The following is a 27,830-nucleotide window of genomic DNA, read 5'->3' as shown; positions in this document are numbered from 1 at the left end:
TAGTAGCACACACACACACACACACACACACACACACACACACACACACACCTTCCTAACCAGTTTGGGTGATCAGATGCCACACGAGTGTCAGATGCTGTGAATCATTTTACCAATGAAATAAATCCAGTTTTACGTTTCATGTTTTGCATTTTTGTCTCACTCATCAGTGTGCGTTGAATGAAGTCTAATAATCCATCCTTTTATGAAGCTGAAACAAAGAAACAAGTTAGTGAAACTTAAACCTGCCAAACATATTAAAAAAATAACACTAAAACACTTGTTTCTATTGATATTCCTGACAAGGAAATTAGACTTTTGCCAGTTGTTGATTGATTTAGCAGAAGTTATTTCCAGATTACCAGAAAATCATTGCATTATTCACACAGAAAATAAAACGATGGATGATTTTCTGAGACCGGCTCCAGCACACAGTGACCCTGAATTAATGAATAATGGATGAATAATTAATGAAGAAGGGATGGATGGAAAAAAAGAATCTACTACATTATATGTCAAACGAAAGATTTATGGCCCCCCAATAAACCCCTCCCCTCGCCATTTGTGGACCATTTGTCCACCATATGTCCACTGCGCATTTGTCCCCCCCCCCCCCCCCCCCCCCCCCCCAAACTTCCTTCCGTCGGAGGTCTTTTGAAGTTTTTACGACGGGTTAGGTGTTGACACATCTGAAGGGATGAGTAGGAGCCAGACAGTCGGTTAGAGGGGGGTGAATTTAAATTGAGATGGCGGAGAAACGTGTCATGAAGAGGTTATATTACAAGCCGAGTCATCCTGGTAGTTTCGGCGGGGTAGAGCGGCTTCATAAAGCGGTTCAAGATGAGACGGGAAAGAAAGTTAGGGTGGAAGATGTGAAAGACTTTTTATCATCTCAAGACACCTATACTCTGCATAAACCGGCTAGGGTACATTTTCCAAGGAACAGAGTTTTTGTTACAAGACCTCTCAAACAGTTTCAGGCAGACCTTTGCGATATGCGAGCGTTAGCGGATGAAAATGATGGGTATAGTTATTTACTCACGGTCATCGATGTGTTTTCCAAATTAGCGTACGTGCGAGCTTTGAGAAAGAAGACTGCGGCGGAGGTGGTGTCTGCCTTTGAATCCGTCTTTCGCGAGAGCAAGACGCCTGAAAAACTACAGACTGATGCAGGAAGAGAATTTTTCAACAAAAGTTTCAAGATTCTGATGAGGAAACACAACATCGTACATTTTGCCACAGCCAGTGATCTAAAAGCCTGCGTGGTTGAAAGATTTAACCGAACGTTAAAGACCAGAATGTGGAGATATTTCACTGCTAAGAACACTAGACGGTACGTGGAAGTCCTACCAGACTTAGTAAAAAGCTATAATAACACTTACCACAGTAGTATAAAAATGTGCCCGGTTGATGTGACTAAGGGCCTTCAAGTGTTTCACAATTTGTACGGTACTCCTACACCACGAGATAAGAGAAAACAAAAATAAAGGCAGGATTTAAGGAGGGCGATGTTGTCAGAATATCCAAGTTGCGAGAGGCCTTCGATAAAAAATACGAATAGTGATTCACGAACAAAGTATTTACGGTGTCAGAATGCATTCCGCGTACTCCACCGGTATACGAACTCAAAGATTATGACAGCGAAGCGATCGAAGGTTAATTCTATGAGCCGGAGCTGCAGAAAGTGAAAAAAGACTCATTAACATTTTTCAATCATACAATTTTCAAACAGGCTGTTAGATATTACATTTTACTACAAACAGATATGTCCGGGTGTCTGTAGCACTTTAGATGGTTATATGACCTTTTTAAAGCTCTCCAGAGGTGAACCTAAAAATTATGATCTAAAAAAGAAACTCAGGTTTCATCTTAACATAGAAAGCAAATAATCAAAAGTGTTACTATTTGTGACCTGAAGATAACCAAATCTGCTCCTAACTTGAAATTTTAAGTTACTGCTCTCAAAACTTTGAAACATGTAGCGTCCTTTGTGATAAGCATCGTGAAATTCTCTGATGTTTCCCAGTTAACGTGATCACTGGAAAACCTTCACATCCACCCAAGTTCTAATATATAGATCTGAAAATACAACTCAAAAGGAGGTAAGGTTTTTAAAAAAGTGTTTAAAATACAAGAAAAGGTATAAATGAATAGTAAAATCATTCAAAGACAGAGTCTCATTCTAAATATTCAAAATAAAGCCACACAAACTTAATCAGGAAGCGTAGACACGCGCTTGAATAAAAAACAGAATAACTGGTTGATAATTTTCACAAACTCAAATTCAATTTTCTGTATAAGAACAATAATGATGTTGTCGATGTACGCCAAACAAAACCGAGTCAGCAGGTCATGTCAGCTTTGAAAGCTGCTGTCTCACAGCTGCAGCGTAGACGGTTGGACTGTCCAAAAAAAAACAAAAAAAACAACGTTAATCTTGTAAAGCGATATTGTTGGTCACAGAAGGTGAAACTAAACAAATCCAATGTATTCCTGTGTACAGCAGAACACAAATACACAACTGTGTACCATTTCACTCTGGCTGCTACTGATACTAAGATAGCATTAACATCTGGTACAACCGGAGTTAAATGAATGACGCTGACATTTATTTATTTTTCCTGTGCAAATCTGTACTTCTTTGTTCCTGGTTTCAAAAATGGGGTTTATCGGTGTGTTGTTTGGAGACAGACATGACACTCCTCGTTTCAGCAATGATTGAACCACTGGTCTGATCCCCATTTCTTTTTCCATTGATAAGAGATACTGTTTAACACAAACAGGATATTTCGCATAGTTAATTGTTGCTTGATAAGGTTCCACAGCCAGCAATCCTACATGATTTACAGTTACAGATTTTCTTCCCCTTTCTAACAAATCCACAGAAACATTACAAAAGAACAAAATATGACAACCCCTGGTAAGAGCAGCATTTATATCAGAACGAAGAAAGAACGAAATAAAGTGCTTAGATTAAGAAAAAAATATAAACATCAGCTTTACATACCTTTTCCTGTAGCAATCTCTTTTCTGATCAGTCTCAACCAGCTGCACAAGAAAACAGAATATCAGCTCAATATACATTTTCTCACTCTTTTTCTACTCTGACAGACAGTAATGCGCACAGCTTTACACACTCCGTGCTGCAGTTTGCGCCGCTGTTTTACATGATTTGCGATGACAGATTTTCTTCCCCTTTCTAACAAATCCACAGAAACATTACCAAAGAACAAAATATGACAACCCCTTGTAAGAGCGGCATTTATATAAGAACAAAGAAAGAACAAAAAGTGCTTAGTTTAAGAAACAAATACAATCATCAGCTTTACATACCTTTTCCTCTAGCAATTTCTTTTCTGAACAGTCTCAACCAGCTGCACAAGAAAACAGAATTTCAACTCAATATACATTTTCTCACTCTTTTTGCTACTCTGACAGACAGTAATCACTCCGTACTGCAGTTTGCGCCGCTGTTTTAGGTGGTGAAAAAGATTTGTTGTGCGTCAACTCTTGCCTGTATCTTGTTTAAAGCACTCCCTACATATAACGTGACTCTGTTGCTCGTCTGATACTTTAAAACTGAACCATCTCCGAATTACTGAGCCACTGTTTTTTTTTTTTTTTTTTACTGAATGGGGTTTTTATTGGGGTGTTGTTTGGAGACACACAATGACTCCTCGTGTCAGCAGTGATTGAACCACTGGTCTGACCCCATTTCTTTTTCCTCTGATCAGGGATACTGTTTTAACAAACAGGACATTCCACATAGTTAATTGTTGCTTGATAAGGTTCCATACCCAGCAGTCCTACATGATCTGCGTGCTGCGTCCATAATTTAGATGGAACAGACGCTCAAACTGACGGAGGTTGTAACAACACATCCAGCTGAATGAACTTCTGCTTTCGTTGTATTTTGCAGGATTTTAATGAACAAAAATGCAAAGTGTCCTCGTCATACGACCAAACAATAACATTTTAGTTGCTATCTTCATCATCTGGTTGTCTATGAAGAAACTGGTAACAAATGTCAAGCATTTTAGTCCCAGTGATCACTTGTAACTGCACTTTGAAGTTTTTACGATGGGTTAGGTGTTGAGGAGATGAGTAGGAGCAAGACAGACGGATAGAGGGGATGAATTTATATTGTACTGAGAAAAGCGTGCCATGAAGAAAGTTAGGGTGGAAGATGTGAAAGATTTTTTTTTATCATCTCAAGACACCTATACTCTGCATAAACCGGCCAGGGTACATTTTCCAAGGAACAGAGTTTTTGTTACAAGACCTCTAAAACAGTTTCAGGCAGACCTTTGCGATAGGAAGACGGGCTCACCTTTCCTCCTCTCCTCTCTTTCATCCTCTGGTTGTCTACGAAGAAACTGGTAACATATGTCAAGCATTTTAGTCACTGACCCAGTGACCATTTGTAACTGCACAGATGAATGGTTCAATGTTTCCGTGCACATCTTTTAATAATAACATCAGTCCCTCTGGAGAGAGACAAACAGTATTTGTGGACTTTCTACTCTGTCTGAGAATGGTTTATCTACTGGTCTGCTTGACAGGATGCTAATGTTCTGATTCCCTCTATTGTGAACAGTCAAGTCACCACATCAACATTTAGCAAAACAGAGGCTGCTTTTTGCCAAACAGTGAAATATTGGCCTACCGTCTGATGTATGTTTGGAATGTTTTACTGTTACTCACTCTGGAGCACAAATTCTATATAATCTTAATTTTGATAGCATATCTTTTTCCTAAATCACAAACACATGTTGAAATTTCCAGCCATCTCTCTCGACCGGTAACAGTTTTGACAGCGGTTCTCTTGGTGGGACACCAGAAATGCTGACAGTCTGAACAGTGTCATTACTTCATGGACAGTATATCTCCTGTTGACGAATACAAGAGAGAAATGCACCTACATTTCCGAGAAACTTTTTTGGTTTCCCTTTAATGTTTAAACAAATCTTTGGTATTTTCTACCGCTGTATTTGAAACTTGTGCCTGAATAACCATCATTATTATTATTATTTGATCACCGTCAGCGTACCAGTTCTGTCGGCCGCTTCATTGTGTAGAAGTTTTTCTCCACAGAAAGGAAACTGCTCTCTGTTCTGGTGTAATGTTTGTCTTTGGTACTTGTTGAGTTTTGGCCTTGATTCAACACTTGTGGCACTCCGGTGGGTCTAGCTACTTTAGCTTCATCTCTTTTTTTTCCTTTGCTCACAGTCTCTGGTAATGGCATGCATCATTGAGGTTTCTTCACCCTTGCCAGTGTTTGATCATTAGTATTATTATAATAACCCCGGCCCCTAAATTGTCGTTGATTTGGTCTCATCCTGTCTCGTCCTCATCCTCTGAAGCCTGGTAGTGTTGATACAAACGGTCTATACTCTCCCAGAGTTGTGTATTGTACAGCACGAATCTTAGATTTTTTTTTTTTTGCAAACAATCCAGTTGCATCTAATTCTCTAGTCCTTTTTTAGTAATTCCACAGGACTCAATGAAAACACGTCAGGGGCTGCTAATTCTTTAAAGTATCAGCATCCTGTGTTCCCACTCCATTAATGATCATTGACACAAAGAAAGGTTCGGCTCTATGCGACACTTTTAATTTTGCCTTTTCTTTCCGACATTTAAGAAATCTTTCTGCATATTCAGACACCTGTTCATCAGTCTGTTCTTACAGTGAAGTACCCGTGTTATCACATCTGCTAAAGTAAGAAGCTTTTCCATAACTTTGTCATGTATCGTTCACCATAAAGTCCACTCATTAGAGAACAGGAATTCCAGAGCAGTTTTTCAACATGATCTATTTGCACAGGGGGGTTACTGACTCCATCGTAAGAATAAAGATTGCTTCACTAAGGAGCAGGAAATGGTTGTAGTACAGGCCTGCAAGAATGCCCCGGAATACAACTGACCCCAAAAAACAGCAACACGGGTCGATACTCAGATGCTTTAAAGAACATTCTGTGAGAAGACACGGAACGAGGGAATCTAATCTAACTTATCTCTTTCATCCGTTTGTCAACTTCTCTGATTGACCTGACCAGACTAAATACACATTGGGAAAAAACTCTGTGGAAAACCACAAAAGCGTCAGCTGACGCAAACAAATGGCTTCAGCACCTCTGCATGGTGAGGCTGTAAGGCCTTGTTTGTACTCACTTCCAGAATCAGCAGCTGTAGCGAGCTTCAAACACTCACAGCCAGACCGAGCGTCTCTACAGGCCTGATGTGCTTCTCACCTCCAAAGAATCATCGTCAGCATCCAAGTTCCTTCAACTTCCTTTAATCAGACACAAAATACGCGTCTCTCTGCTTTTCTTCACCTAGACAGGACGCCACACTGTCAAATGACTTCCTCAGATCAGAACACACACACACACTTACGGTTGGGTCGTAAACGGTTCGGCAGATGAGGGCAGGTCGATGAAGGGGGGTAGAATGCTTTTTTCAACCACCGTTTTGTCAGTCATGTTTTTTCAGAAACACTGAAAGAAAACCAGATTTTTTTTGTTTTGTTGTTGTTTTGTTTTATTTAAAAAAACACACACGCACAAAGCAATTTTTCTACCAAGCAGTAGGGAAGAAGGATTACTATTGCAACAACACATCATCAGTAGGGTAAAACTAACCTGTCTCATGACGGACATGAAACTGAAAAGGTACAAGAACACACAACTTAAAGTTTCTTTAAAGTTAAGAACAGTATGCCCAGCTACAAAGAAATGATGACATGCAAAACTAAAAATAAGATTAGATGGAAAAACAATACTGAACACATCAGGACAGCTCCAGGCCTGCCTCAGTTCTCATTCCAGCATTCTTTCACAATTCCAAGCTCACCAATTTTCACAACATCCAGCCCGATCAGATTGTCGTACACATCTGCAAAAGTTTCCACAAACTTTTCTTTGGATCTCATCTCTCTCAGCAACGTCTCTGCCACAGTTTTGACTCGCACATCGTCGATTTTAATGTTGCGCATGAATAACAAACATTGAATAGCAGGAATGAAACGGTCGGTACACAGTTTTTCCATCAGACGGCAAAAGTGAGTTTGATAGAAATATTCGTCCACCTGCTGTAAACAAGGGTGCTGTTTCTCATTCGGATGTCTGATCTGACACCCGTAGCAAAGCTCTTCCCGGTACTTGTGAGTCACAATGTCCAGCAGATGGATGACCGCTGTTTTGACGGTTTTGATGATGGCCGAGGGCATCCAGCCGTCCAGCTCATCCTTGGATTCCTCAACCTCTGGAGTGTCAGGAGGCGAAGATGCTGGTTCCGGCTCCACAAAATCCTCAGAGTCGGGGATTTGGGATTCATCCACTTGAAGGTCTCCGTCGTCAGCGCCCACCTCCCTGCTTCGATCCTCATCATCTCCCAGGGACCCTGGATCCGGGTCACAGGTCTCGGGAATGGTGTACAGCGATCGAGAGGGACCCGGCTGAGAGTCAGGGTCCGGGGAAACGGGTGAGATCAAATTCGACGATTCATCCGCAAACATGTTGATCGGGTACTCCACCAACGGAGTTCTGCTCCACAGCGGATCGATGAGGACGCGAGAGCTGGTTCTACGGATACTCCTGACGTTCTCCATATCTTCTTGATGTGGAATGATCGATCGCAGTCTTTATAATGTGTACGGGTGGCAGGAAGGTCCGTGGGGCGGGGTTAAGCACAAAAACTGGTAGGATCGTGGACGTGGTGAACTAAAAGCTGGAGGATTGAATGGAGGCCGAAGGAAACAGGTTTTTTTTAACCGCTAGAAGATCTTTCCAGCAGCAGCAGCTGCGAAAAAGTGAGCCGATTTTATCGTCCGGTCCTCCAAACCTTTCCTTCCATGCGACCAGCGGGACATTTAGCAGTGTATGGAATACGCCGCAGCTGGTGTTAAAGGTCTCCAAAAAAAACTCCTCCGAGCCTTTTTTCCCTTCGTAGCAACAAATGCAGGCGCGAAAGCACATAGTGCCTGAAACACCCGCTCTGGACTGCCACGCAATGCTATAAAGCACTTTTTTTTTCCAAGAAGGAGACCCTGTTTGTGCATCACCCTCCACGGACTCACGCTTCAGAGGCCGACTGGGTGTCAGCGTTGGATCGACGGGCTTCGCGCCACCTTCATCAGGGTTTGCCCGAAAATGTCGAACAATCATGTGATACAGTACACCCCAGTCGTTGGAGTTCAGCATCGCTATAGAAGGTACAGCTCCCTGCTTTTCACCCTCGCCTCGCTGATAGAGGCAAAGCTCCCCCGTCGTATATTTGAACACGTAGCCCCATGCACCACGCCGTCCGTACGGTTTCAGCGGCCATTCTTCCTTCAACGATTCCGATGGACGGAGCTGGGTCCGAAGCAGATGCATCACATGCTTCTTGGGCGCATTCGGGATGATCGGCGTCTCTTCGTACACCATGATTGGTGTGTCCCGGATGATCGGTATGTGAATTCTTTCCTGAGCCATTTTTTTTCTTCCAAAATCTGTATTTTTTAATTGGACTGATCCAACAAGGGCTTGATGTATTTAACGACTCGTATAAATAGAGCCCCTTCTATAGGGAGCCCCTTCTATAGGGAGGGCGAGAGGAGGGCCCACAGGACTTCAGCGTTTTTATTTTTTTCTCCTTTCCCCCACCTCCACTGAGTCAGCATGGGGGAGGGTGTGTGTGTGTGTGTGTGTGTGTGTTCTGACCTGACGAACCATTTACGACCCAACCGTAAGTGTGTGTGTGTGTTCTGATCTGAGGAAGTCATTTGACAAGTGTGGCGTCCTGTCTAGGTGAAGAAAAGCAGAGAGACGCGTATTTTGTGTCTGATTTAAGGAAGTTGAAGGAACTTGGATGCTGACGATGATTCTCTGGAGGTGAGAAGCACATCAGGCCTGTAGAGACGCTCAGTCTGGCTGTGAGTGTTTGAAGCTCGCTACAGGTGCTGATTCTGGAAGTGAGTACAAACAAGGCCTTACAGCCTCACCATGCAGAGGTGCTAAAGCCATTTGTTTGCGTCAATTGACGCTTTTGTGGTTTTCCACAGAGTTTTTTCCCAATGTGTATTTAGTATGGTCAGGTCAATCAGAGAAGTTGACAAACGGATGAAAGAAATAAGTTAGATTAGATTCCCTCGTTCCGTGTCTTGTCACAGAATGTTCTTTAAAGCATCTGAGTATCGATCCGTTTTGCTGTTTTTGGGGGCCAGTTGTATTCCGGGGCATTCTTGCAGGCCTGTACTACAACCATTTCCTGCTCCTTAGTGAAGCAATCTTTATTCTTACGATGGAGTCAGTAACCCCCCTGTGCAAATAGATCATGCTGAGAAACTGCTCTGGAATTCCTGTTCTCAAATGAGTGGACTTTATGGTGAACGATACATGACAAAGTTATGGAAAAGCTTCTTACTTTAGCAGATGAAACGGACTGATGAACAGGTGTCTGAATATGCAGAAAGATTTCTTAAATGTTGGAAAGAAATGGTCAAATTAAAAGTGTCGCATAAAGCCGAACCTTTCTTTGTGTCAATGATCATTAATGGAGTGGGAACACAGGATGCTGATACTTTAAAGAATTAGCAACCCCTGACGTGTTTTCATTGAGTCCTGTGGAATTACTAAAAAAAAGGACTAGAGAATTAGATGCAACTGGATTGTTTGCAAAAAAAAAATCTAACATTCATGCTGTACAATACACAACTCTGGGAGAGTATAGACCGTTTGTATCAACACTACCAGGCTTCAGAGGATGAGGACGAGACAGGATGAGACCAAATCAACGACGATTTAGGGGCCGATGTTATTATAATAATACTAATGATCAAAAACTGGCAAGGGGGAAGAAACCTCAATGATGCATGCCATTACCAAAGACTGTGAGCAAAGGAAAAAAAAGAGATGAAGCTAAAGTAGCTAGACCCACCGGAGTGCCACAAGTGTTGAATCAAGGCCAAAACTCAACAAGTACCAAAGACAAACATTACACCAGAACAGAGAGCAGTTTCCTTTCTGTGGAGAAAAACTTCTACACAATGAAGCGGCCGACAGAACTGGTACGCTGACGGTGATCAAATAATAATAATAATGATGGTTATTCAGGCACAAGTTTCAAATACAGCGGTAGAAAATACCAAAGATTTGTTTAAACATTAAAGGGAAACCAAAAAAGTTTCTCGGAAATGTAGGTGCATTTCTCTCTTGTATTCGTCAACAGGAGATATACTGTCCATGAAGTAATGACACTGTTCAAACTGTCAGCATTTCTGGTGTCCCACCAAGAGAACCGCTGTCAAAACTGTTACCGGTCGAGAGAGATGGCTGGAAATTTCAACATGTGTTTGTGATTTAGGAAAAAGATATGCTATCAAAATTAGGATTATATAGAATTTGTGCTCCAGAGTGAGTAACAGTAAAACATTCCAAACATACATCAGACGGTAGGACAGTATTTCACTGTTTGGCAAAAAGCAGCCTCTGTTTTGCTAAATGTTGATGTGGTGACTTGACTGTTCACAATAGAGGGAATCAGAACATTAGCATCCTGTCAAGCAGACCAGTAGATAAACCATTCTCAGACAGAGTAGAAAGTCCACAAATACTGTTTGTCTCTCTCCAGAGGGACTGATGTTATTATTAAAAGATGTGCACGGAAACATTGAACCATTCATCGGTGCAGTTACAAATGATCATTGGGTCAGCGACTAAAATGCTTGACATTTGTTACCAGTTTCTTCATAGACAACCAGATGATGAAAGAGAGGAGAGGAGGAAAGGTGAGCCCGTCTTCCTATCGCAAAGGTCTGCCTGAAACTGTTTTAGAGGTCTTGTAACAAAAACTCTGTTCCTTGGAAAATGTACCCTGGCCGGTTTATGCAGAGTACAGGTGTCTTGAGATGATAAAAAAAATCTTTCACATCTTCCACCCTAACTTTCTTCATGGCACGCTTTTCTCAGTACAATATAAATTCACCCCCTCTATCCGTCTGTCTTGCTCCTACTCATCTCCTTAACACCTAACCCATCGTAAAAACTTCAAAGTGCAGTTACAAGTGATCACTGGGACTAAAATGCTTGACATTTGTTACCAGTTTCTTCATAGACAACCAGATGATGAAGATAGCAACTAAAATGTTATTGTTTGGTCGTATGACGAGGACACTTTGCATTTTTGTTCATTAAAATCCTGCAAAATACAACGAAAGCAGAAGTTCATTCAGCTGGATGTGTTGTTACAACCTCCGTCAGTTTGAGCGTCTGTTCCATCTAAATTATGGACGCAGCACGCAGATCATGTAGGACTGCTGGGTATGGAACCTTATCAAGCAACAATTAACTATGTGGAATATCCTGTTTGTTAAAACAGTATCCCTGATCAGAGGAAAAAGAAATGGGGTCAGACCAGTGGTTCAATCACTGCTGACACGAGGAGTCATTGTGTGTCTCCAAACAACACCCCAATAAAAACCCCATTCAGTAAAAAAAAAAAAAAAAAACAGTGGCTCAGTAATTCGGAGATGGTTCAGTTTTAAAGTATCAGATGAGCAACAGAGTCACATTATATGTAGGGAGTGCTTTAAACAAGATACAGGCAAGAGTTGACGCACAACAAATCTTTTTCACCACCTAAAACAGCGGCGCAAACTGCAGTACGGAGTGATTACTGTCTGTCAGAGTAGCAAAAAGAGTGAGAAAATGTATATTGAGTTGAAATTCTGTTTTCTTGTGCAGCTGGTTGAGACTGTTCAGAAAAGAAATTGCTAGAGGAAAAGGTATGTAAAGCTGATGATTGTATTTGTTTCTTAAACTAAGCACTTTTTGTTCTTTCTTTGTTCTTATATAAATGCCGCTCTTACAAGGGGTTGTCATATTTTGTTCTTTGGTAATGTTTCTGTGGATTTGTTAGAAAGGGGAAGAAAATCTGTCATCGCAAATCATGTAAAACAGCGGCGCAAACTGCAGCACGGAGTGTGTAAAGCTGTGCGCATTACTGTCTGTCAGAGTAGAAAAAGAGTGAGAAAATGTATATTGAGCTGATATTCTGTTTTCTTGTGCAGCTGGTTGAGACTGATCAGAAAAGAGATTGCTACAGGAAAAGGTATGTAAAGCTGATGTTTATATTTGTTTCTTAATCTAAGCACTTTATTTCGTTCTTTCTTCGTTCTGATATAAATGCTGCTCTTACCAGGGGTTGTCATATTTTGTTCTTTTGTAATGTTTCTGTGGATTTGTTAGAAAGGGGAAGAAAATCTGTAACTGTAAATCATGTAGGATTGCTGGCTGTGGAACCTTATCAAGCAACAATTAACTATGCGAAATATCCTGTTTGTGTTAAACAGTATCTCTTATCAATGGAAAAAGAAATGGGGATCAGACCAGTGGTTCAATCATTGCTGAAACGAGGAGTGTCATGTCTGTCTCCAAACAACACACCGATAAACCCCATTTTTGAAACCAGGAACAAAGAAGTACAGATTTGCACAGGAAAAATAAATAAATGTCAGCGTCATTCATTTAACTCCGGTTGTACCAGATGTTAATGCTATCTTAGTATCAGTAGCAGCCAGAGTGAAATGGTACACAGTTGTGTATTTGTGTTCTGCTGTACACAGGAATACATTGGATTTGTTTAGTTTCACCTTCTGTGACCAACAATATCGCTTTACAAGATTAACGTTGTTTTTTTTGTTTTTTTTTGGACAGTCCAACCGTCTACGCTGCAGCTGTGAGACAGCAGCTTTCAAAGCTGACATGACCTGCTGACTCGGTTTTGTTTGGCGTACATCGACAACATCATTATTGTTCTTATACAGAAAATTGAATTTGAGTTTGTGAAAATTATCAACCAGTTATTCTGTTTTTTATTCAAGCGCGTGTCTACGCTTCCTGATTAAGTTTGTGTGGCTTTATTTTGAATATTTAGAATGAGACTCTGTCTTTGAATGATTTTACTATTCATTTATACCTTTTCTTGTATTTTAAACACTTTTTTAAAAACCTTACCTCCTTTTGAGTTGTATTTTCAGATCTATATATTAGAACTTGGGTGGATGTGAAGGTTTTCCAGTGATCACGTTAACTGGGAAACATCAGAGAATTTCACGATGCTTATCACAAAGGACGCTACATGTTTCAAAGTTTTGAGAGCAGTAACTTAAAATTTCAAGTTAGGAGCAAATTTGGTTATCTTCAGGTCACAAATAGTAACACTTTTGATTATTTGCTTTCTATGTTAAGATGAAACCTGAGTTTCTTTTTTAGATCATAATTTTTAGGTTCACCTCTGGAGAGCTTTAAAAAGGTCATATAACCATCTAAAGTGCTACAGACACCCGGACATATCTGTTTGTAGTAAAATGTAATATCTAACAGCCTGTTTGAAAATTGTATGATTGAAAAATGTTAATGAGTCTTTTTTCACTTTCTGCAGCTCCGGCTCATAGAATTAACCTTCGATCGCTTCGCTGTCATAATCTTTGAGTTCGTATACCGGTGGAGTACGCGGAATGCATTCTGACACCGTAAATACTTTGTTCGTGAATCACTATTCGTATTTTTTATCGAAGGCCTCTCGCAACTTGGATATTCTGACAACATCGCCCTCCTTAAATCCTGCCTTTATTTTTGTTTTCTCTTATCTCGTGGTGTAGGAGTACCGTACAAATTGTGAAACACTTGAAGGCCCTTAGTCACATCAACCGGGCACATTTTTATACTACTGTGGTAAGTGTTATTATAGCTTTTTACTAAGTCTGGTAGGACTTCCACGTACCGTCTAGTGTTCTTAGCAGTGAAATATCTCCACATTCTGGTCTTTAACGTTCGGTTAAATCTTTCAACCACGCAGGCTTTTAGATCACTGGCTGTGGCAAAATGTACGATGTTGTGTTTCCTCATCAGAATCTTGAAACTTTTGTTGAAAAATTCTCTTCCTGCATCAGTCTGTAGTTTTTCAGGCGTCTTGCTCTCGCGAAAGACGGATTCAAAGGCAGACACCACCTCCGCCGCAGTCTTCTTTCTCAAAGCTCGCACGTACGCTAATTTGGAAAACACATCGATGACCGTGAGTAAATAACTATACCCATCATTTTCATCCGCTAACGCTCGCATATCGCAAAGGTCTGCCTGAAACTGTTTGAGAGGTCTTGTAACAAAAACTCTGTTCCTTGGAAAATGTACCCTAGCCGGTTTATGCAGAGTATAGGTGTCTTGAGATGATAAAAAGTCTTTCACATCTTCCACCCTAACTTTCTTTCCCGTCTCATCTTGAACCGCTTTATGAAGCCGCTCTACCCCGCCGAAACTACCAGGATGACTCGGCTTGTAATATAACCTCTTCATGACACGTTTCTCCGCCATCTCAATTTAAATTCACCCCCCTCTAACCGACTGTCTGGCTCCTACTCATCCCTTCAGATGTGTCAACACCTAACCCGTCGTAAAAACTTCAAAAGACCTCCGACGGAAGGAAGTTTGGGGGGGGGGGGGGGGGGGGACAAATGCGCAGTGGACATATGGTGGACAAATGGTCCACAAATGGCGAGGGGAGGGGTTTATTGGGGGGCCATAAATCTTTCGTTTGACATATAATGTAGTAGATTCTTTTTTGATGGATCTTTCATGTGGAGCAGGTTTGGAAACAACAACATAACAGAAAAAAATCAGAGCATTAACAAATGCAAAAACACAAAATGCAGAAAGAAAATTCAACTAAATATAGTCAGTTTAACTGAATTTACTATAATATAGTTCACAATAAAAATAAAATGTCTTCTGTCTAAAAGGCCAAATCCTACAATGAGTAACAATAATCAAACAATAATGGTGTGTTTTGATTTTTATGACCATGTCAAAAATCGTAACAGATCTTTCCTAACAAACAATTTTATGTATGTGTGTATAAGTATTTAAGTAAAAACCTATGTATTCAGTATTAATCATTCTTTGGCTTTTCTGGTATAATTTATTGGGGTATTAAATGGGTTGTAGTTTGATACTACAAATCTTAAAATGTTTGTTATTTTCCATCCATCCTACAGGTTTTGTGCAGGTTTTTCCCTCAGCTCGCTCTGGACTTCTTGATCAACAGCTCATCTGGCCATGACTGCAGTGAAACAAGTTATTTTACTCATATCGTATTTTATTTTTTTTCTTCTTCTTCTCCTTGTTCTTTTTCTTCTTCTTGTTGTTGTTCTTGTTCTTCTTGCTCTTCTTGTTCTTCTTCTTTCTGCATTAAAGCTATTTAGGGGGCTTATGTGTGAATGAGTTTCAGGTTCCTGGTCCTGGTCCTGGTCCTGGTCCTGCTCCAGGCCCTGGTCCTGGTCCTGGTCCTGGTCCTGGTCCTGGTCCTGCTCCAGGCCCTGGTCCTGGTCCTGGTCCTGGTCCTGGTCCTGCTCCAGGCCCTGGTCCTGGTCCTGGTCCTGGTCCTGGTCCTGCTCCAGGCCCTGGTCCTGGTCCTGGTCCTGGTCCTGCTCCAGGCCCTGGTCCTGGTCCTGGAGAGCCCCTATCCTGTATGTTTTCCATGTCTTCATTCCTCCACACATGTGCAGCTAATGATAACAGCATGTCCAACCTCTGAAGAAAGCACAATATAGTTTTTTGCGATATTGGGTGTTGGAGCAGGAAAAGGCCTGAGAACCAGCTTTGAGGACCTCTGTTATAAAATGTCATGATTGACATCAGTCATTTCATTATAGATTCAGTATCCATGCTCTTTTTCTTAAAACATAAACAGATCTAAAGTGAAACAGTGAAGCACACCGCTCAGATATATAAATTTGTGATTGTACCCTGTTTTTCTAATGGACTGGATAAAAACTTACATAAAAAACTCTTGCATAAGTTCTAGTTTACATAGTTATTAAATTTTAGTGATATTGGAGTCACCCTGTTTATCAAATGAAGTACTAATCACTGAGCATACATAGCTACTCTGTTTTATCTGCCTCTGAAAGACTCGTTTTCACACAGCGGCCTGGAGGTAATGATTGAGAACACTTATGGCTTTTTTTTTAGACTTTCTCTGAACTCACCTGTCCTTGAATTCTGAATCACAACTGCATGAATTTTTAGTAAACACACTTTGGGTAGACCTTCAGCTGAAGCAGCTAACCAAATATTATTCAACAGGTCAATGACAAGAATGTTGTGTAATGTTTGGCTTCCCCCACGGTGACGGGAGACTAAATTGGAAAGCATCTGCAGATTTTTCCAGGTCCACACACACACACACACACACACACACTCACGCACACACACGCTCAGGACGTTCCCTCGGTTGACGTGCTCTGAGCTGACTCTCTGTACTGAATTGTTTGAATCTATGGGATGCTGGTGTAAAGTGTCGTGTGCCGCTGACCTGGCAGATGGTCAGTGATATAAACATGTTGTCCCGACACTATGAAAATAAGTACAGTTACATCTTAAGTTACATGTTTGTATCCAATCCAATGGATCAGCTGACAGGATCTCAGTGGATCAGTGAACTCCCAACTTTCAGTGTCAGTTCTTCAGTATCTTTAATGGTACCGAGAAGCTTGTGTTAAAAATGTGTGTCTGTGATTGGATGGTCATACTGAAAAAGTCCTTTGGCCCATTGTGATAACTAGTATGACAAGTCATTATACTTTTTCCAGGTACCATGTTTAGGTTATAATTTATGGTTATGAAAAGCTTGCATGTCATTCATAACAGTATAGAAGTGAAAGGGTTAATTACTGCTATCCAGTATCGCAGTTTGTTATCGAGAAAAGCCTGCGAGGTCTGTGCTGAACTTACTGGATTATATAATATATCAGAATTTACTGAGGAAGAAAAACGTCTTACCCACCGCTGCATACCTGACAAACACCTTCCTGTCATCTTCACCCATCAGATAATCACAATACACTCCTGTTGTTTGTGTGACTTTTCTACACTTTATTTTCATTCGTTTTCACAGCAGGAGGCACGTCACTCCCTGGACAGGTTAGGAGTTCATCCCAGAGCAAACAGACAGTCACACACACTCACGTTCATCAGAGTCTCCAGTTGATGCGTGTTTTTGGACTGTGAGATGAAGCCTCAGCATCCAGAGCAAAGCTGGCCCCCACTAGGCTTGAACCGGGAGTCCTCTCACTGTGATCTGAAAGTGCTAACTATATCGGTACGTTATCTTTATTTGGTCTGTTTAGTTTGCCCAGAACTAAACGTTCTACTTTTCTTTTCTTTTTTTTTTTTTTTTAATGAGTTCTATGTAATGAGCCTTCTTGTCACATGTTGTTCTCTCTTTACTACTCTCGTAATGTGAGCTATTTCTGTTTTTTCCCCTCTGATATACTTTAATGAACACTTTTGGCCAAGCGAATGAATAAGTGTTCCTAATATTATGAGTATGCAGAAGCAAGAAGTCATCTTAAAAAATAACTTAATATTATTTTTTGTGCAGATGCTTCTAAATCAATTCTTAATTTTGATGTAGTGTATCATTTTTCGTACTTATTACAACATAATCATTAAATAAAACAGGAACATCCACAAACCTGTCCAGGAATTTCTGAGTTTACAAAGAGAAAAAAATGCTTAGTTAGATTTTTTTTTGTGTAACTTTCATCCATCCTAGATTGGTGCCTCTGTCAATAAAAAAAACAAAGAGCAAAGACCAGAACTTGGGAAATATCCTGCTGTTCATTTACTTTCATTGGATTTTTATGAACTTTTGTCAATTATAATCCAGAACATTATACAAATCAATAGTTTTTGACATTAATGTTTCAGATTTATGTTGGGGTTTTTTTTTGTAGTTTTTTTTAAAATAAAACTTGGGTCACATTTATTTGAATTAATGCAAGACTCTAGATCTACTCACTAGATGTAATGTATGAGTTTTCCTCCACTACTATGACTGCGTCCAGATGGATAATACCCACCTCACCCCCCGCCCCCCGCCGTACGCCCTCCCCTGTAGCGTAGAGCTCAGCTGCTCCTCTGTGGTATTTCCCACAATTGCATCCCAGGTCAGCACACTCGGTGGCACGCTGTGTGTGTGATCCCTCCGCTCCTCTGTGTGTGTGTGCGCGTGTGTGTGTGTGTGTGTCACAGGCAGGCAGCCCCGGCGGACTGAGGACGAACCCCCTCTGGTTTCAGGTAGGACGCCCAGCGAACAGCTCTGACACAACAGCGGGAGATGGTTGGGTTCAGTTCTGGGATTAGAAAGGTTTAGGTCAGCCATTGAACGGGCCCAGAGGGGTGAGCCGCGGTCGACCTCAGGACTCGAATTGTTTCCACTTTTTTTTATTGACCGCCATACATTCAATGAGGGGAACACGCAGTGCCCTTGTCATGATGTGACGGCAAATTACAGCTGAACTTTTCAGCTTCTTCCCTTTGATTTTTCCTACATTTATATTGATTCCATCTGTTTCTATATCCATGTTCCTCTCGTTCACAAAAAAAAGACTTACATTTTGAAAAACTGAAAAAATTCCTCTTGCTTAAATGTTTTTTTTCCTAAATTGGTATTTCCATGACTGCACTCAAACATTATTTTCCTCAACTTTTTTGTTTTGTTTTCCTCAGGAAAGGAACATTAGACATGAAGAGCAGCATCCGCCAAGGTCCAGCGAAAATGGACAAGTTGTTAACTCAGCTGATGGTCCTGCTGGGGTGAGTGTCTAAACACTGTCCACATACTGATGAACCATATGCTCTGCACTGTGCCCCAGCATCTCGGTGTAAGTGATATGTTTAGATCAGTCTGTAGCAATCCTGTTTGGATTTTATTTTAATCATCTTGTAAAATAGCATCCCAATTTATATTCATTATGAGTTTTTTTTTTAATTAGAATTATTACTGTTTTGCATTGTTTCTTCCTTCTGGTATACTTTTTGATGCTTTTCTTTCTTTTTTTTTCGCTTTAATGCGCTCGCATTTAAGTAAAACAAATGCCTGAAAAACCCCTGGGCCTGTCAGTGAGCTGAATGAGCGTTCATGTCCTCTCTGTGTGTCTGACAGCGTTCTTCCCCTGAGTTATGGCGCCATTCAGAGACCCGACTATGACGACACTCCAAACCCAGAGTTCCTCAATCCAGCCTGGATGGCCGGCATCCCCGACGACCTGCCGCTGTCGGAGGTCACCATGCCCGGCACCCACAACACCATCGCCCTGTACGGCGGCATCTACGCCGAGTGCCAGACCTGGAGCCTGTCCTCCCAGCTCCGAGCGGGCGTCCGCTTCCTGGACATCCGCGTGCGTCACGTCAATGGGAGCCTCACCCTCCACCACGGGGTGTCCTACCAGCGGGGGCACTTCGGCCACGTCCTGGAGGGCGTGTCCGAGTTCCTGCAGGAATATCCCAGTGAGACGGTGCTGATGCGCCTGAAGGAAGAGTTCAGCGAGACGTACGACATCTACGGCGCCGTGGTGGACTACATCCACCGCTACGCTCACTGGGACCTGCTGTGGCACAGCAGGCTGGTGCCGACCATGGGCGAGGCCCGAGGGAAGCTCATCGTGCTGCAGAACTTTGATGGGCCAGACCTGGGCATGCGCTACAACTCCCTGGACATAGCTGATGCCTGGAAGGTGTGAGCACTTCCAATTTTTTTAAAGAGTAGTCATGATGACACTTGGTGTTGCATGACTTATAACCAGCCCTGACCCGCATTGAGAGGATTAATCCTGTGCTTTCCCCCGCAGGTTCCGACTCTCCTGCAGGTGGAGGACAAATGGCAAAGTGTGTACAATCACCTGGAGGCGGCGCCGACAGGGAACAAGGGGCAGATCTTTCTCACCTTCAGCAGTGGAGCCGGAGTGTTTGCCTACCCGAGAGCCGTCGCCCAGCGCATCAATCCACAGCTGTACGACTACCTGAGTGCCAAAGGCAACCAGAACCTGCGCTTTGGAATTATATGCATGGACTTTCCCGCTGCTCCTCTCATTCAAATGATCATTGACTTTCAACTCAGAGTGGTTGAAAAGAACAGACAGGCCTTTTATCCGCTACGTAGCAAGACGAACATGAAATATTTACCTTCTTCTCTGACAAAGAAGATGTCTAGACATTTTACAGCTGACATTTGAAACAAATTCAGATCTACCTTCACTAATATGAATATAAGATGGGTTATACCTGGGATGAAACCTAAAATTGTTTTTCAAAACATTTTCTGGGAACAATATAATAAATCGGAGATGACACCTTGAAGAGTTTTGTGTGGTGACAAACTGCTGTGGAAAGTGTTGAAAGATGTTCTTTTTTCAATCAACAGACATCTGAAGCCTGGTTTTTAAATAACTGCTGTTTCAAAGAACTCAAAGAACAGACTTCTTTTAGATTATTGTTGTAGCTGTAAAGGTGCAGAGACTTGACCTTGTACATACTTCACACATGCATACACATACACAGTGGTTACTTTAAGTTTTACACTGCATGATAAATTAATTGCTAACACATTAGGATGCAAGCCAGGATGATGACAATTTGAAAACTGGCTTAAGAGTTCCTTCTGAAATTTTCCAGGTCTTCAGAGAACTTAAGATTATTCGATTTATCAAGGAATTTCCCAACTACAACACTGTTTTTTGTTCTTCAGTGCTATATTTGTGGGCTCTATATTCAAAGCTGAGATGAGATCACATCCTGGCCCAAGGCCACATGGTTCAGGATGTGATCTCTTTTCTCCAAAACAAGGTGTGCTTCTAAGCCATCTCGCTTAATGTCTGAATGTAGTTTTACTCCATAAAGACTGTAAAGAAAACTCAAAATGTCATACTGCAGCTGCAAATTGATCATTCCATCCATCCTGTTACATGAGTCATAGAGCTGAACGCTGACCCCAGATGACTTGACAATCACACACTTTCAAAGCTAAGCACTATTTACAATCAGCAATTACAAGTTTTTCACTGTGGTTGGACACTTGATAGAAATATCGATGGAGATGCATGCATATATTGTACTCCAGCCATTGATTTATAGACTGTTTTCAACTGCAAAATGATAAATTCTGAAAAGTAGTCCACAAAAAAAAAAAAGTCATGCGACTAGTTTGAGGTTTTCGTTACATGAGTTGTTCGTATCAGCAGCTTCAGATATTATCGCTATTTCCTGTTGGTTATGCAGAGAACATGTTGCAACACTGTTTTTGTAATGTTGTGTTAACATCCTGCCCAAACAGCAGAGCATGTGAAGAACACTCACTTGCTCATTAAGAGGTGACCAACTTGGACCTGCATGATTTTCTGCTCGTTCAGGCAGCGCTGACAGAAGAAAACAGCTTTAAAAGCATCCCAGTTCACAACCGGACAGGTACCGTCGAGCACTTACTCTGCAGCTCCAGTTTTTAACAATACATCTGTTTAACTGAGACTGTCTCCACTGCAGATATGTACTCGTCACATGAAGACAGCCCTCAAAGTGCTGTGAAGATTGCATCGATTGGTGAAATTAATCTTCTCCTCTCACTTTCTTTGTGATTTATTTCCTTGTTTGTTTTAGTGTTGAAGCAGTTCTTGAATTTGTCCTTATTTTCTGCAGTTGTAGTGAACTTTATGTATTGGATGGTCCTGATAGCAGCCATTGGATTCGGTAAGATCGCTGTTCATCCAGTCGTTCTTTAGAATTGTTCTTTTGATTTTTACTCTCAGTATGTTTCGACTAATTGTGTATTATGTTGTTTCTCCGAACTGTAGGGGCCCTATATGTGGGCCACTGTCCACTGCAGCCCTACATCCCTATCTACCTTATAGTGCTGGGTGCAAGCAATATCTTAGCTCTAACTCTGACATACATCATACCCGCCTGTGGCAACGGAATAATCGGGATCCTGACACGGAGCTGTGGAGGTCTTCTTTACATTTTCATCTTCTGCTGGTTCATTGCAGGTGGGCACAAGCTTACTCTAATAACATGTCTAATTTTGCATGAAATCAGACACAGGGGGAGAGTGTGTTTGCAGAAATGCACTGGACTGATCACCAGACTATTGCAGAGTAAACACAGAAAGGGGCAATTTCCAGTCACCAAATAACATCAAATGCATAGACTTACAAAATAACATCATGGGGTACACAATTGTGTGCTATTTTAGTACATTAAGCATTAAGCACTAATTTTAGTTGGAACATTAAAGATTAACTCTTGGCTATTTAATTCAGATTTTAAACTGATTGGAAACATGTATATACACAGCTTTTTAACACTTTGTTGTATTGCGTCACTTCCAACCTGAACTGAATTGTTCTCCTCTCTGCCCTGTCTGTGTGCACCCTGCAGGCACGCTCTGGATTTACACTGTCTATCCACCAAACTACTCACCTGGAACAGATCGGTACTGCCACAAAACCGCCTACCAGTTTGCCTTCATTGTCACCACCCTGCAGTGGGTTGCAATCACTATCGTGTTGATCTACGCCGGGTGCTTTGTGCTGCTGACCTGCTGCATTGGTATCAATGCAAGAAGCAGTATAATTCCCCACCGCAGCAGTTTCTATGGAGCCACGAATAGACATGTGCCCATTGTTGGGGATGCTTGACTTCGTTTTGACAATCCTCCTTAATCAAATCTGATCTGCTGTAATGTTGTAGCTCTGCTGTCTGTCTAATTCTCAGATATAGATTTTAATCACTATTATGTGATTGGAGATTTGATGAAGTATTTTGAAAATTGGCAGAACGTCACTCAGTCCGAAGCTTTGAAGCTTTTCCACTGATGGTTTTGTGAGTTAAGAGCATGCTGTTTGATATCTGTAAATGAACATTAATTAAATCACATTTCTAAAAATACAGATTGTATATATCATTTGAAGAAATTTCTAAAATCTAAATGAATATTTTCAGCATCGTACTCTTAGTTTGAACAATAAATCTCTGTGCACTTGGACTTGTTGAAACTGTTACTGAATGTGTTTGTAGTAAATGAATAAGGAAATGTGAGTGTGTTAGATTATTCCTTTGTTGTGACTATGCTTCCTGGAAATAAATTGTAAAAGTACTATTGGGAACCTTGTTGATCTCTCTTTAAAAAACTGTTTGACGTTGGTGGAGAAGATTTGGCAATATTTTCATGGATACAGCCTGCATAATCCACTCTGCTGGACATCCTACACATGCATTTTCCTTTTTTATGAAAACCAAATAAAACAGGAAAAAACGTTTTTAGAATTGTAGATTTATTAGCAAAAATATAATACACAATAACTTACATTAAATAAATAATCTACCAAACATAAATATTCATAGGTTCTGTGCGTGGTTGTTATCATGACCATAAGATAATTTTGCATGCAGTTGATTTTATTTTCTGGTTTATGAAACTGATATTAAATAAATTCACTTACAAAGAGATGTTACATCTCAATGAGGCTTTTAACCTGGTAAAATAAAGGATGTAATAATAACTGTCTGCAACTAGGCACAAAACCACATATGTTTGTTTATTGTCAGGTATGTTACATTTTGGGAATTCACTAGTGTGTGGTCTCATAAAACAGTGATGAGTAAAGTGGTTGGCCTGCACAACATTACCTCCTTTAATTGGTATTGAATTAAAATTGCTGTTTTTTTTTCCTTGAATAAAGCACATGTTTTAGAAAGGTGAGAAACTAAACCACCAAGTTAGAATAAAAAATGTAACACGAATTATAATGAATAGTGAAGTTTTTTTTCAACAAAGGTGTAATTTTTTCGTCATGCTTCTCAATGGACTGCTATACAGTCATATGGGGTCCTTCACTTAGTGTGGGGAAGCGTGTTACGTCATCACGCTGCGCTGGGAACATGTCTGCTCCACTGAGCGAGGTTTGAAGAAGATACTGGTGTTAGAGCAGCACAAACAAAGCCGCGGCGACTCTGCGGAGACTCTACGCGGTGCTTATTTGTGTGTCGGGCCGCTGAACCTGTCCGAGGAGCCGGGGGAAGATGTGGAGCTCCTCCGGCCGCCGTGTCCTTCAGGAGCTGCTCAGCCTGCGGGCGGTGAGGGGCTTCAGAGGGACTGCTGCTCAGGTCAGAACCGTCACACACGGAGCACAATGTCTCTCACGTTGTCATCTTCACTATAATGCACGTTGCGTGTTCCATATCTACCAGATTTTGTGAAGTGCGCATTTTGTGTCGATCATGAAAAAAGGTTTTTACTGACAGACTGGAGTGTATCCACGCAAGAATGGCAATTTCTTTGCAACAAATGTGTCTAACAAAAGACAATCTTAGTGCCTGTATCTACTTTTGGGTGATGGACGCGATCTAACAAATGATAGATCCTTCAAGTGCTTTTCCATGAGCACCCTCACAAAATACAGCACTGGTTTTAGTTAGTATTATTTTAGCTTTAGAAGCATTAAAATTTTGCAAACAGGCAGTTACACCTTGATCTTGATCTCAATTCTATCTTTATTTCTGTAATTGTATTAACTGCGTCACCCATCTCTGTTTCGCCTGATCTATTTTATCTTAATAGCTTTCTAAACATTGCTGAGAACTTCACTCGGTGCTTTTCCCCAACCAACAGAACACAGTCGTGGTGGAGCGATGGTGGCAGGTGCCCTTGTCCAGAGTGGGCAGGCCACCGAGGCTCCACCCTCGAAGACACAGAATCTACAGGCTGGTTGAGGACAAGAAGAACTTGCCTCAAGAAAAACTGGAGCTCATCCTGACTGAGACAGTACCAAGTGAGTTCATTCTCTGACCTCAGGTTGCTCCCCAAAGTTTTTGGGGAAAAAAGTGAGTTTACTTTGCACACAATAAAACAATGCCTCTTGTGCCAGAACTGGGTGGGCGAGGAGACACCGTGTTTGTGAGGAAGTCTATTGGTCGAAATAAACTGCTGGCTCAAGGCCTGGCAGTGTACGCATCGCCTGAGAATAAACAGACGTTTGCCGAGGAGTTAAAAGTGAGTAACTGTTACATTTTATCATTTAGTGTCCACAAGACAGCTGTGTGTAACTCCTCTGTGTCACTCATAGCTTTTACAAGAGGGGAGTTCAGAGGAAAGAACCCAAACCCGCACTGGACAATTGGTAAGCTTTTGTCAGTATTTGGTTTCTTAAGGGTTTCCTTGCCAGGATTTGGTAAATTAATCATTTGTGAAAAGAACAACACAGCACCATCTGAGTTCTGGTGTGTTTTCAGACAGTGGAGTATCTTCGAAAATCCAAACTGACTTTCAGGCAAATGCCGTGTGAAGAATTCCAGATCACCAAAGATGTTGTCATCAGACAGCTGGAAAGGAAGGTACAGCTGTCTCTTTTTTCTTCTCTAATTTTTTTAAATATGTTTACTAGAATTTATTATTCTGATGTTAGCAAGTTTTCTTTACTTCTATTGAAACTGCAGCTGGGAGTCGTAGCGCAGCCTCATACGGTGAACTTTCCATTTGAGTCGGCTAAAGATGTTGGTGACTACTGGTGTGAAATTACGGTAAGACATTTTTCTTATGAGAACGGCATTTCTGGTCAAAACCATTTCAAGGTTTTCGTTTATATGTATCTTCTACATTGCCAAATAATACTGAAGAAGAACCTATAAAAGAAACTGCACAACATAATAGCCCATTTAAACTGTCAAATGAAGAAAATACAAATGCCAGGTAATCATTACTTTAATAAATCAGTGCAGCAGTTTTTCAGAAATTTCCCTCCCAACAAATCATGGAACCCACCAGATGAAGCTCATGAGGAATCATGGCTACCTGTTCCCGTCTTCTTGTTTTTCATGTAAATGTTATAATTTTAGCTACATTCTTAAGCTGAATTTGATTCCGTGAAATGTGTAAGACCTACAATGAGCTGCAGTTTGCATGAAAAAATAAGTATTTTCTGGTAAACTGAAACTGCTTTAGATAATTAATTGAACCTACGGACATGTCACCTGTGTGAAGCGGACACTAAGCTCATCCCTCCACTTTTCTCTCAGGTTAACAGACTGGACACAGTTCGTGTTCCCATTTCAGTCCTGCCATATGAAGACATGTCAGCCAAGTACCAACGGCAGCTGAAAGCCCAGAGGAAGCCGGAGGCAGCGGCCAATGCCACTGTGGCCACGGAGGCGGCGGCTGACGTCCCTGTGTCTACGGCTGTGGCGGCTGACGTCCCTGTGTCTGTGGCGGCTGACGTCCCTGTGTCTGTGGCGGCTGACGTCCCTGTGTCTACGGCTGTGGCGGCTGACGTCCCTGTGTCTACGGCTGTGGCGGCTGACGTCCCTGTGTCTGTGGCGGCTGACGTCCCTGTGTCTACGGCTGTGGCGGCTGACGTCCCCGTGTCTGCGGAGGCTGTGGCGGCTGACGTCCCCGTGGCGGCTGACGTCCCCGTGTCTGCGGAGGCCGTGGCGGCTGACGTCCCCGTGTCTGTGGAGGCCGTGGCGGCTGACGTCCCCGTGTCTGCGGAGGCCGTGGTGGCTGACGTCCCCGTGTCTGCGGAGGCCGTGGCAGCTGACGTGGCTGACGTCCCCATGCCTGCAGCTGAAGCAACGGCCGATGTCTCCGTGGAAGCAGCGGCTGATGTCTCTGCAACCGCGGCGGCTGACATCTCTGCGGAAGCAGTGGTTGACGTTCCTGCTTCTGCAGCGGCTGAAGTCCCTGCAGCTGACATTGCCGCTGAAGAAAAGGACGACGGTGTTTTGAAAGCGGCTTCCAGTGCAGTCTTGCAGGCTGAGGCTGTTAAAGAGGCAGCAGGAAAATCTGCAGATGAGGAAACTGCAGCTCCGTCAAAGACGACGCCAGAAACAACAGCACCAGCGAGTGAAAACCCAGAAAAAAAATAAGTGACTGAAATCGGTTTACCCACCAGAAACATTCACAGAACAATGTTTCAAGGCATCTTTAACCAAACTGTGTCGTTTCTTCAGACTCATTAAAATGTTATATGTAAGAATAAATTTCTAACCTATGTTGAACCTAAATACATATCCAGTCTGTTCACTTTCACAAACTTTGACATGAACTGTGTTGTTTTGGAGGAACTGGAAGCTTTTATGTGAAGTACAGAAATGTTAAACCAGCATTTTGGTTTTTTTAATGCAACATCTGCAGTCGCTGTAAAGGCAGTGCTGACTAGAAATAAACAACAAATTCAAGTGTTTGGAGCCAGAAAAATCTAAAATTTATTCAGCTTTATCAGCACAACACACAAGTATATAAACAGGACGTTCCCAGCAACACCGATACGTTGGCTGCTGACTGGAATGTGAGTGCCAATACAGTCGTTTGACTCATCACATGAGTGGCGGAGGGTTTAGAAATCTCAGTATGTGGAAGGATCGATCCGACTGTACAGCCACTTACTGACTTTAGAGGAGTGTATCTGAGCTCTGCTGGTTAATCTACTCATTTCAGCCCAGCAGGCAGTTTACACTGCTTGTGATGGAGCGCTGAGCCTTTTCACATAACCAGCTGCACCTGTTCTTTTTTAGAAAATTAAAGGTGAATGAAATCTGTTTAGATGAGAACTGGGGTTATGTTGCTACTGTTGGAAAAGACAAAGAATTGACCTAAGGGATGATAAACAGAGGTAAACGTCAAGGCGCCAATAAAAGATGTCTGCACCAGGAGAAGGTCTAAAGATGAGCCTCATTTCAGATATGATGCATTTGGAGGATGGGATGAACATGGATCCTATCTTAAGGTTTCCTGTACTCACCAGGTGTACGCAAATAACTAGATTGGGATCAATGAAGAATTCAAAGAGTGGCTTGATTTTTCACTTTGAATGGAGTTAAGCAGGAAAACATTCAGTTCTCTGGAGATTCCATAATTAAAGTAACATTAGAAAGAAAAACTTGGACATATGAAATCTAGATCCAACTGCCACACACATCCATCCTCTGTATAACTATCTCACTGAGGGTCATGGATTGGAACCGATC

The 27,830-nt window shown here is 41.7% G+C and overlaps 2 protein-coding genes across 4 annotated transcripts; both read left to right on the top strand.

Annotated features, from left to right (window-relative positions):
- The first annotated feature begins 16,955 nt into the window (after window positions 1–16,955).
- Window positions 16,956–20,163, top strand: LOC115409637 (1-phosphatidylinositol phosphodiesterase). Its single transcript, XM_030120891.1, has 5 exons — window positions 16,956–17,136; window positions 18,072–18,116; window positions 18,549–18,635; window positions 18,985–19,555; window positions 19,670–20,163. The coding sequence occupies exons 3-5, from the start codon at window positions 18,565–18,567 to the stop codon at window positions 20,051–20,053; spliced, it is 1,026 nt and encodes a 341-aa protein (XP_029976751.1). The 5' UTR covers window positions 16,956–17,136; window positions 18,072–18,116; window positions 18,549–18,564; the 3' UTR covers window positions 20,054–20,163.
- A 3,573-nt stretch (window positions 20,164–23,736) lies between these two features.
- Window positions 23,737–27,051, top strand: mrpl9 (mitochondrial ribosomal protein L9). 3 transcript variants are annotated; one of them, XM_030120885.1, is made up of 8 exons: window positions 23,737–23,975; window positions 24,481–24,640; window positions 24,737–24,861; window positions 24,935–24,988; window positions 25,101–25,202; window positions 25,305–25,388; window positions 25,884–26,236; window positions 26,405–27,051. In XM_030120885.1, exons 1-8 carry the CDS (start codon window positions 23,892–23,894, stop codon window positions 26,727–26,729), a joined length of 1,287 nt encoding a protein of 428 aa, XP_029976745.1. In that variant the 5' UTR covers window positions 23,737–23,891; the 3' UTR covers window positions 26,730–27,051. The 3 variants fall into 3 exon arrangements, with proteins under 3 accessions (XP_029976745.1, XP_029976746.1, XP_029976744.1); XM_030120886.1 differs by having other exon boundaries at window positions 25,884–26,291; window positions 26,532–27,051; XM_030120884.1 differs by having other exon boundaries at window positions 25,884–27,051.
- The last annotated feature ends 779 nt before the right edge of the window (window positions 27,052–27,830 follow it).

Source organism: Salarias fasciatus, chromosome 22 (assembly GCF_902148845.1).
Source record: "Salarias fasciatus chromosome 22, fSalaFa1.1, whole genome shotgun sequence".
NCBI lineage: Eukaryota > Metazoa > Chordata > Actinopteri > Blenniiformes > Blenniidae > Salarias > Salarias fasciatus.
Note: the sequence above shows the minus strand (reverse complement) of the source record. Positions and strands in the feature narration are given on the sequence as shown.

What these genes read in the sequence shown, in the direction of transcription:
- LOC115409637 (XM_030120891.1), top strand. Translation starts at nt 18,565, where the DNA reads ATGAAGAGCAGCATCCGCCAAGGTCCAGCGAAAATGGACAAGTTGTTA. An exon ending in CAGCTGATGGTCCTGCTGGG is followed by an intron (nt 18,636 to 18,984) that starts GTGAGTGTCTAA and finishes TGTGTCTGACAG; the next exon opens with CGTTCTTCCCCTGAGTTATG. An exon ending in ACATAGCTGATGCCTGGAAG is followed by an intron (nt 19,556 to 19,669) that starts GTGTGAGCACTT and finishes TTTCCCCCGCAG; the next exon opens with GTTCCGACTCTCCTGCAGGT.
- mrpl9 (XM_030120884.1), top strand. Translation starts at nt 23,892, where the DNA reads ATGTGGAGCTCCTCCGGCCGCCGTGTCCTTCAGGAGCTGCTCAGCCTG. An exon ending in TCAGAGGGACTGCTGCTCAG is followed by an intron (nt 23,976 to 24,480) that starts GTCAGAACCGTC and finishes CCCAACCAACAG; the next exon opens with AACACAGTCGTGGTGGAGCG. An exon ending in TCAGACAGCTGGAAAGGAAG is followed by an intron (nt 25,203 to 25,304) that starts GTACAGCTGTCT and finishes TTGAAACTGCAG; the next exon opens with CTGGGAGTCGTAGCGCAGCC.